This window comes from Hemitrygon akajei, chromosome 23 (genome assembly GCF_048418815.1).
Source record: "Hemitrygon akajei chromosome 23, sHemAka1.3, whole genome shotgun sequence".
Taxonomy (NCBI): domain Eukaryota; kingdom Metazoa; phylum Chordata; class Chondrichthyes; order Myliobatiformes; family Dasyatidae; genus Hemitrygon; species Hemitrygon akajei.
This window is the reverse complement of record NC_133146.1, coordinates 35,863,859-35,874,503: the sequence shown is the minus strand read 5'-3', so window position 1 is coordinate 35,874,503 and position 10,645 is coordinate 35,863,859. Positions and strand designations below refer to the sequence as shown.

The following is a 10,645-nucleotide window of genomic DNA, read 5'->3' as shown; positions in this document are numbered from 1 at the left end:
TTATTATAAGTAATTTGTCACATTGGTCATGGCGTGGTAGAAGTGAAGAGTATTGTTACATATTCATGCTTTGTCTTCGGTCAGTTTAGTCGAGGAAGAACCAGAGAAGCAGTCTGATTAATTAATATTTTTTATTGAGTGCTGAAGTACATTAAATATGCTGAGTTACTCTAAAATATGCTAAGTTGAATGTTTTGCCAACTCTTGAGATTGTTAACATCAGTATTATAACATCATTATACCACTTAGTATCCTTGTAAAGCTAGTTTAAGTTTCAATTGTCTTTTATCGTTGCAGTCCGCATTTGGTAAGACTTCGAGAAGGATAGCTGAAACATTGTAGCTTTGATTGCCTCAGAGCCGCAAAGGGTTGCTACTACAGGGGTTCATCTCTGGTAGTGTGTTAGTTGAAATGTGTACAGTGGTCTTCAGAGCGCAGGCTCTGATGAGTAAGGAGCATGTAGTCAATGTTAGGGCGATTTCAAGTTTAATCATCAAATCAAGTAACTTTTAAGAGATATCTGTGTAGAGCTGAGATACTTGGTTGGAGCTTTCTGTGGTAGTTGAGCTGGTGAATGAACCATCTGGGAGGGTTCCTCTGTTCCCATTGACTAAATGTATTTGGGAAGCTTATTAGAAAACTAACCCTCTAAAAAGAAATTTTAACTCACTTACCTTGTACAGCTTGCGTATATATAAAACGCCATTTGTAAATCAGAGCATAGATTCTGGACTGTGATCTTTGGTGCAGGTAAGGGGGTTTCTGTGTGTTGGGTCTGTGTGATTCTCTCAGCTTTTTCTTTTACTTCAAGATTGCAGCGTTGGGGCAAGTCAGGGAAATCAGTGGTGCCTTATCTGACAGTGTTATTGGTATCAGTGAGGAGGAGGCAGGTAGGTTGTCAGGTTGAATACATATTCTGCGTCCTGTGGGAGATCATGTCAGCTTGCACTGTTCCAGAAAATCCCATGTACAGAAGGTGTCACCACCAGCAGCAGCTCGAGCTGTGTATTTTTTGAGCCTGGTCCGTAGGCGTGGTGCCTTCAGGAGGCTGGGAAATTTGTGTGTGGCACGTTCAGAGTGGAGACCACATTGCAGTTTAAGTGTGAGCCGGCAGGGCAACATGGTGCTGGTAAGGACGACTAAAAGTAGGTAAATGCTTGTCAGGAATCCACTGCACTAAACTCCCTCTGGAGCAGATACTTCTTCTACACTGTTCTTTTGAGATTACAGGTCCTCAGAAAAGTTTAGTCAGAACTAAGCACTGCGGAAGAGAGGATTGCACCCATCATGGTTCCCCATGGTCGGCTCACCCACTACGTCATGCTGAATGGGATCTAAGAAAGTTTGATCCATATTCTGGGACCAATGCTCTTTGTGAATTTTATAAGTGACCTTGGTGAATACGTGAAGGTGTGGATTAATAAATCTATACTTGTACTTCTTCCTTCTTACTCTGACTTTTTAATCTTTTTTTCCCACTCCTGATGAAGGGTCTTGGCCCAAAACTTTGACATTTTACTCTTTTCATAGACGCTGCTTGGCCTGCTGAGTTCCACCAGCATTTTGTGTGCATGTTCCTTGTATTTCCAGTATCTGCATATTTTCTCGTGTTTGTAATTTTCCAGAGATATAGGAGCAGTGAAGGGAACTCAGCCATGGGAAAACAAAAGAGTAAGGAGAAGTTAGAACAGCAGAAATGGAAGATAAAAACAACATCCAACAGAAAGGGAGCTTAAAGCAGGGCAAAGTGTCAAATAACAAATCTTTTTTTCCCTCACTTTTCTTGCTTAGTAGGTTTTTTTTATTCACACAATTTTCAATCCTTAAGATAATTTCCTCTTTTATGAGGCATTGTAAATGTTGTTACTTCAATGTACTTGTGCTATTTTTGAATAATAATAATAAAAAGATTTGAAAAGAAAGAACAATCTGGGAGATATTGTGGCTGAAGTTTCAGAGAATTCACAACAATTTATATGAATTTCTGGCATGAGGCAATTGATCTGGTGTGAACCAGTTACTGAAGGATAGAGTCATAGAACACAACAGCACAGAAATATGCCTTTAGTGTGTGCTGAAACATTAATCAGCCTTGTCCCATCGACCTGCAACCTGACCATAGCCTGCAGACCCACCCCATTCCTGCTCCTATCAAGATTTCTCTCAAATGTTGAAACTGACCACTTGTGCAGGTAGCTCCTTCCTTGCTCCCACCAACATCTGAATGAAGAAATCCCCCCTCATGTTCCCTTTGTCATTTCACATGTTCCCTTTCACATTTCACGTTTCACCTTTCACCCATGATATCTGGAATTAGTCTTACCTAATCTCAGTGGAAGCTCCTGCTTGTATTTACCCTGTCTATACCCCTCATAATGTCATATACCTCTATCAAATCTTCTCAGTCTTCTGCGATGGAGGAAATAAAGTCCCAAGCTATTCAACCTTTCCCCATAACTCAGGTCCAGAAGTCCCACAACATCCTTCTAAATTTTCTCTGCATTCTTTCAATCTTATTGTCAGCTTTCCTGTAGGCAGCTCATCAAAACTAGACACGATGCTCCACATTAGGCCTCACCAAAATCTCATACACCCTCAAATAACATTCCAACTTCTGTACTCAGTACATTGATTTATGAAGGTCAATGGGCCAAAAGTTTTTGTTATAACGCTATTTACCTGTAACACCACTTGTAAGGAATATGGATCCATATTTCCAGATCACTCTGTTCTACCATACACTTCAGTGCCTATCGCTCTCCCTGTAAGACCTGTCATGGTTGGCATCCCAAAGTGCAACACCTCACACTTATCTGTATTATATTCCATCTGCCATTTGTCAGCCCATTTTTCCAGCTGGTTGAGATTCCTAGTCTTCCTCGCTCCCACTCCATGTCAAATCTTGCTGTCATTTGATAATTTGCTGAACCAGTAAACCACGTTATCATCCAGATTGTTGAAATAGATGACAATAACAACAGACCCAACACCAATCCCTGCAGCACAACTCTTATCACAGGCCTCTAGTCAGAGAGACAAGCATCTACAACTAATCTCTGGCTTCTGCACAGCCAACTTCCAATCTTACTTATGACCTCATCTTGATTAGCAAGCGACTGAACATCTTTCATCACCCTTCCATTCAAGATGTTGTCAAATGTAGAAAACATCCACTACCTTGCTTTTATCAACTTTGCTGGTAACTTCCTGTAGAAACTCTACAAGATCGGTTAGATGTGGCTTATCATGCACAGAGCCTTGTTGACTCTCCCTTATCAGACACCATGCTTCCATTGAGCTTTTCAAACAAGTGATGGTGTCACATAATTAATCAGAGAGCAAGTCAGAGGTCAAGAAAGTAGGGGTGTCCTTTGATTGTAATCAAAGGAGACTTTAACACATGTCTAGACTGAGCAAATCAAACTTACTGTTAAATTGGATGATGAATTCATTGTATGTATACAAGTTCCTTTTTGAAATCATTATGTTGAGAAATGAGTTATACACAGATCTATTTACAGTCTCATTTTGGTCAATTAGAAAATGATTATTAATAATCTTACAAATGAGCCTTTGAACAACAGTGACTATATTGGAACAATGCATTAAACAATTTGGAGAGGAAACTTGTCAGGACTTTTCATTTGGATGCGTTGGTTGTAATTTTATAAATTCAACATTCTCTCCAGATAAAAATGAATGTCCAAAGAAATGAACTAACTTAATTTGTTCACAGGACTAGAAGTGTCACTCTCTTTGTATTAAACACAGGGATTAGCTATAGTTACAATAACATTGTTTTTTAAAATAACATTCACAAGTAAAACCCTCATTCATAAACAGAATATATTTAGTACGAAATCCTACAGATCTGTCCTCCGATCCAGTAAAATCATTTCACCTTTCAAACATCATTATGGTCCTCCAGGGAAAGGCGTAGTTGACAAAGAGCACTGAGATATTCTTCATTGCCCGGATCAAACTGCAAGGCTTCTTCATAACATTCAACAGCTTTGGACTTGTTGTGAACCAGTTGATGCAGTAGCCCTTTGGCACCAAGGGCCATGCTGTCATGTGGATTCCTATAAAGTTTCTTATTTGCCCATTTCTCCAAATGCTCATAAGCACTTTTCCATACCTTTGCGTGAATTTCAATCTTCAATGCTTTCTTTAGCAATGTGATAGCTTCATCTTCAGATTTCCTCTGGAATAGATGAAATAAACCAGCCTTTAAATTTATTGTCTGCACATTTTCTGGGCGAGTGTCATCTAATTTTAGCAGATTACTGTAGATCTCGTCTGCTTTGGAATACTCTCCATTTCTAACACAGATGTCTGCAAAATCCAGTTGTGATTTAATGGCTGTCTTTGGACGATGCTCAAATGCCTTTCCAAAATGATACTTGCAATCACTGAACAACTCTGCTTTTTGTTGGAATTCAGGGTTCTGAGGATCCTTGCTTAGAGGATTGGCAATTAATTCAAGTAGTTTGATTTTGTAACACATGCCTAATTGGTCATGCAGGACGCTAGAATGTGGGGAAATTTCTAATGCTTTCTTCAACAACATGATTGCTTTTTCCACATCTTTTTCTTTTCGGTAAAATTTTGCAGCGTTGCGAAGCACTTTTGGATAATCAGAGGTTTTCTGCAATGCTTGTTCAACTAATTCATTTGCTTCTTTCTTTTGCTTCAGCTCCTGAAGTTTTAGAGCCAACAGAACCATGGCCAGCGAGTCATCGGGATCAAGCTCTAACACACGACGCAGATGCTTCACTGACTGTCTCTGTTCACGATTCTCTTTGGTTCCAAAAATTGCTTCCAACCGAAATAGTACAGTGGCATATCCCATGTTCCATTGCACATTATCAGGATCTTCTTCCAGAGCCTTCTCAAAGCATTCCTTTGCCTCCTCATAATATCGAGCTGTAGATCTTAACAATGACCATCCCTTCTCCCCGTACACCTCGGGTATCATTGCTGTATAGCGAGGGCCATCACTGAGTGGTTTACAGATCATCTCCAGCTTGTCGAGATAGGACTGGGCCTCTGTCAGTTGTCCCATGTGGTAATGCACCCAGGCAAAGTTTCCATAGGTGATGATGCTTCTTCTTTCAAATTCATCTTTGTTGTCCTCCCTCAGAATCTTTTCAGCTTCCTTTAAGTTTTGAATTGCTTCTTCATAGTTGCCCTTCAGGCAGTTTACAAAAGCGAGTTGGTTGCAGGAGTGAGCTTTATACTTCAAATTTAGACTTACAGAATCTTGCAATCTGTACATCATATCTTCCAAGTCAATGGTTTCCTTCTGCGGGGCCCACGTGAAGTGACACTGAAGCTGATCGAGATTCTCTTTCAACAGATCTCTCGGTGTGTTGCTGTAAGAGAACAAAATTCATGAAAATGTGTCTTTGATCTTCAGTCTCTGAAACAGTCAGCAGATCTGTCTCGCTGGGTGCATTCCTCACCTTATGTCATTGTACTCAGTGTGGTAATGAGAATGAGGCAGGATTTCATAATGACAGGGTGCGCGTGCGTGCGTGTGTGTGTGCATGCGTGATTGCGTGTGTGCGTGTGTGTGCATGTGTGTGTAGATATGCCAGGCCTTGGCAATGGAACCTATTCTCCAGTCTATGTCTTGCTTCCTGAAATCACTCTGTTGGTAGTTTCAATGATATTACGTTTCACACATTCAGCCGCATTACAAATTAATCTCCTTCTTGGTTATGCGTCATGTGTTCCCAGTGGGAGTGGAGGAGGAAAATACAACAGAGTCGTTTAAATTGCTGTTAGCATGACACATGATTGTGTACAGAAAGGAGAAAGACGGATTCTGTGCAGACAGAAGGGCTTAGTTTAATTAGACATTTAATCACTTGCTTAATTAGTTCAACATGATAATGTGGGTTAGCTGCCTGTTCCTGTGCTGCACTGTTCTCCATTCTGCCTGTTCCTGTGCTGTACTGTTCCTCGTTCTGCCTGTTCCTGTGCTGTACTGTTCTCCGTTCTGCCTGTTCCTGTGCTGTACTGTTCCTCGTTCTGCCTGTTCCTGTGCTGTACTGTTCTCCGTTCTGCCTGTTCCTGTGCTGTACTGTTCTCCGTTCTGCCTGTTCCTGTGCTGTACTGTTCCTCATTCTGCCTGTTCCTGTGCTGTACTGTTCTCCGTTCTGCCTGTTCCTGTGCTGTACTGTTCCTCGTTCTGCCTGTTCCTGTGCTGTACTGTTCTCCTTTCTGCCTGTTCCTGTGCTGTACTGTTCTCCATTCTGCCTGTTCCTGTGCTGTACTGTGCTCTGTTCTGCCTGTTACTGTGCTGTACTGTTCTCTGTTCTGTCTATTCCTGTGCTGTACTGTTCCTCGTTCTGCCTGTTCCTGTGCTGTACTGTTCCTCGTTCTGTCTGTTCCGGTGCTGTGCTGTACGGCCTTTAGAGAACTGATACAAATGGTCTAAGGCCAGTGTTGATTGATCTGCCATGATAATATTCAATGGCAGGACATAACTTGAGGGTCCTGGTGCCTAGCACTGCATTGATTGGTTGTTCTTTTCCTGTTGTGTTTAGTGTTCAATGTGGTTGTGAGGAATCACGATGGTAGGATTGAAGAAAGGGTATGTAAATCTCTGTGTATGCATGCATGTGCATGTGCACATCTGGGCTTAAGCTGATAAATATTCTAGATCTCTGCCGCTAAGCCTGTTCTCTAATCATGTTGGCTCCCTCCCACCCCTGCCATTGGACCATGACCTCTCTCTGCGCTGGAGGAACTCTGAGGTGCTGTCCTCAAACTCAGCTGCGACACACATTCATTTTGATCATGAGTACACATTGGGCTGGTCTAAAAACTGTTGTCCGAACCCATGTCTCTACAGCAGACACAATTCCATTGAAGACCGGTATCAAACACAACCACGTCATTGCCTCAATTTTCTTTGCAGCACTGGTGAATGCCCTCTGCAACAAAATTTCCTTCAGATTCAAGATAATTTTTCAGAGCTAACATTAATTGCTTAACCTATTTCAATTTGTCTGAAGTACAACCACCTGAACCTCAGCAGTAACCTGCAATGTGCCAACACAGGCGGCTGCCTTCACAGGCCCAGTGGCCAAGCTGCAAGCCATGGGAAGCCAATAAATGCGTACAATTGCTGGAAATCTAAAATACAGAAAATTCTGGAAATATCCAGCAGGTTTGTAGGAAAAATCCGTTAGCAGGAACAGAGCTAATATTTCAGTTTGAACATCTTTTGTTAATGTCAGAAAGGAGAGAAAATTAGTTAGCTGAGCTTGCAGGCTGGGTAAAGTGAGAAGAGATGTAAAACTAGGTTGCTACGGGGTGACCTGATCAACGAGTGAAAGGGAGAGTTTAGAGAGCAAGATGTGCTGGATGTGGACTGTGCCTTTAAAAGAGAGAGAGAGAGGCGATAGGAAAACCGACTGCAGAACTGTTGCTTGCTTCTGGGTTGCCATGGTGAAGAGAGGTGGAGTTATTTGATGGACAGTTCGATGTTATGGTTTGCTTCGCAGCATGTTTTATTTAAGCAAAGTCAGACGACTTTCTCCAGACACACACAGTGGAACCTTTGAGAGCCCACATGGGTGGGTTGAGGATCGATCAGTGGCTATCACGGTGTGTAGAAGGGTGACCTTGTGGAGGCTACCGGTGTGTTTACCCGTGCCTGGGTGCGGTCCCTTTTCTGATGAGCTACGTTTGTGTAACTTGAGAGTGGTTCGGAGCTGACGATGGAAGACAGCGGCACCAGTTTATTTGTTCTTCTCCTATGGTGGATTTTATCTTGATTTGCAAATACCCCTCTCTCTCAACAACAACATTGTGCATTGTACTGAACTCTATTACCTTACCATCGTAAGACTTTAAATTTTCCACCCGAATTTGAATGAGTTTGGGAATTATATTTACACACATATATGTATAACATCGCTAACTTTTGAATTACCTGGTTTAAGTTACTGTGTCAAGTAGTTACTACGTAATAAATAGAGTTTAACATCAAAATCAAATTCTAGGTGTGTTCTATTGCTGCTGATACTTTTACAGGGTTGCGTGTACGTGACAAAGAATGTAAACAAAAAAAAAGTCAAAGGATGTGGTGTTGTGAAAATGCTTAGCTGGAGCAGTCCAGAGGGAAATAAAAAGGAAAACGCAAAATAAACAAGGTGGATTAATATCACAGATAGATGACAGACGCAGGAAAATTATGTTTGAACATTATTTTCCACTGAGGTTGGGTGGGACTAGAACCAGAGCTCATGGGTGAAGGGTGAAAGCTTAAATGTTTAAGAGGAGCATGAGGGGAAACTTCTTCACTCAGAGGGCTGTGAGATTGTTGAAGGAGCTGCCAGCACGAGTGGTGCACGTGAGCTCGATTTCAACGTTTAAGAGAAGTTTGGATAGGTACGTAGATGGTAAGGGTATGGAGGGATATGGTAACAGTGCAGGTCGATGACAGAGGGAAGTTTATATTGGTTGGCATATACTAGATGGGCCAAAGGGCCTGTATCTATGCTGTACTTTTTTGTGACTCTAACATCAAGAAGTCAAAGCCAGCATAAAATAAACTTAACTAGCTTATCCCTGCTGCCCAATATGCTTCAAAGACTGTATATTAGCCAGTTCCTGGCGCTGCAAAGATTACACCATATGCTCTTTGCAAAGTCATCCAGACTCATTAAAAGAATAAACTAATAAACACCAAAGTCCCCTCCCAGGCTAAAATCCCCATCCTTGAAGCTGCATGACCATTCATGACTCCTGAAGGCTTCATGTTATTCTGAGCTTTATCAAGAGAAAATCTTTCCAGGTGGGAAGAGAGAAAGGAGACACAAGAAACTGCAGATGCTGGAATCTGAAACTGCTGGCAGAGGTCAGTGGGTTGAGCAGGTCCTCTGGAAGTACACACTACAGTCCTGACGCTGGAGTTTGATCCGAGCTATCAACAATAGTTTTCCGCCTACAGATGGTGTCTGACTGGATTGTGTCAGTGTTGCAGACAGAAAGGTTCAGGGAAATGTTAAAAGTCTTCCTGAAAGCTTGCAACTCTCCACTAACTTTTGGGAACTTCTGGGCCAACAGTCTCAACACAGGAGAACTCAGGATACACTGTGGAACACACTAAACCCTAGTGCCAGTTACGGAAGGAGCATAGAGAGTGAAATCAAGTCTTCCTTAATCCCGAGGAGACTGCCCAAGAGGAAACATATATTTGACATTAAAACATATTTCATTACAATGCTCTACAGGAAAACATATACACAGAAAGAGTAACAGTGTTCTTTACCTCATTTTCTTGATTGAAGGAAGCACCTCAAATTCCTTTTACACTTCTAATGTCGAGCTAATAAAGAAGGTAATCAAAGCTTTGAAATTTTCCAGCTCAATTACTTGTAAGTTGTTTCTTTAGTGATAAGAGAATTGACACTTAAAGTGAAACTCAGATGTACCTTTCTTCCTTATATCCAACGTCAGTGCGCAGGCTGACTCAAAATTACCTGAGCCAATGATAATCACAGCCTAGTTTCACAACAAACAAAGCTCAAGCTGATTGATTCACCTGAATACGACCTGATAGTTTTGGTCTTTTGAATCTACATTTGCTTCAACAATTTTACACTGATAATAAATTTCTCTTTGTAAGGCTATGTAGGAGCCATGTATCTATTTTGTGCCTGTATTGTGTTTCGCATTTACTATGAGTAATGTGTGGGTTGGGGCATGTTAGAAGCGAACAGCACAATTGCATATTCACGTTTTGTCTTTGGTCAGTTTAGTCAAGTTAGAAGCCGCCCGATTGATATTTTTTTGTTGAATGTTGAAGGTCACTTGGATGCTCTTAAATGTGCTAATTTGAATGCTTAAGTCAATGCTTGAGATCGTTAACATTGCTATTATAACATTGTTAACCCGCTTAGTATCCTTGTATCGCTAGTTTTAGTGTTTCATTAGTTTTTTTTATCGTTGCACTCTGCATTCGTTAAGATTTCTAGAAGGATAGCTGGAACATCGTAGCTTTGACGGTCTCAGAGCCGTGAAGGTTTCCTGGTTATTTGGAGGCATCTCTGGTAGTTGAAATCTGTGTGCAGTGGCTTCAGGGTGCAGGATCAGAGGTATCAGGAGCATATAGTAAATGTTAGGGCGCTTTCAAGTTTAATCATCAATTGAGTAAGTTTTACGAGATATCTGTGTAGATTTAAAGCATTTGGATGGAGCTTTCCGTGTTAGTTCAGGTGCTGAGTGAACCATCTGGGAGGGCCCCACTATCCCCATTGTCTAGGTGTATTTGGGAAGCCTGTTAGTAAACCAACAATCTAAAAAGAAATGTAACTCCCTTATCTGGCACAGCTTGCATGTATATGAAAAGATGTTCAGAAACCACAGCACTGATTCTGCACAATGGTCTTTGGTGCAGTCAATCTGAGGTAAGGGGGCTTCCATGCGTTGCGTCTGTGCGAGACTCTCAGCAGTTGGCTTTTGCTTCAAGTTTGCAATACTGGGGCAAGTCAGGTAAATCAGTGGTGTGTCATCAGACAGTATTGGTGAGGGGGAGGCGGGGAGATTGTGTAGAAGGTGTCACCAACAGCAGCAGCTCAAGCTGTGTAATTTTTGAGCCTGGTCCGTAGGCGTGGTGCCTTCAGGA

The 10,645-nt window shown here is 41.7% G+C and overlaps 1 protein-coding gene across 1 annotated transcript; it reads right to left on the bottom strand.

Moving 5' to 3' along the window:
* Positions 1–114: 114 nt before the first annotated feature.
* On the bottom strand, positions 115–9,423 carry LOC140715337 (interferon-induced protein with tetratricopeptide repeats 5-like). Its single transcript, XM_073027390.1, has 2 exons — positions 9,290–9,423; positions 115–5,375 (listed from the first exon to the last, which is right to left on the bottom strand). Exons 1-2 carry the CDS (start codon positions 9,292–9,294, stop codon positions 3,905–3,907), a joined length of 1,476 nt encoding a protein of 491 aa, XP_072883491.1. The 5' UTR covers positions 9,295–9,423; the 3' UTR covers positions 115–3,904.
* Positions 9,424–10,645: the final 1,222 nt, after the last annotated feature.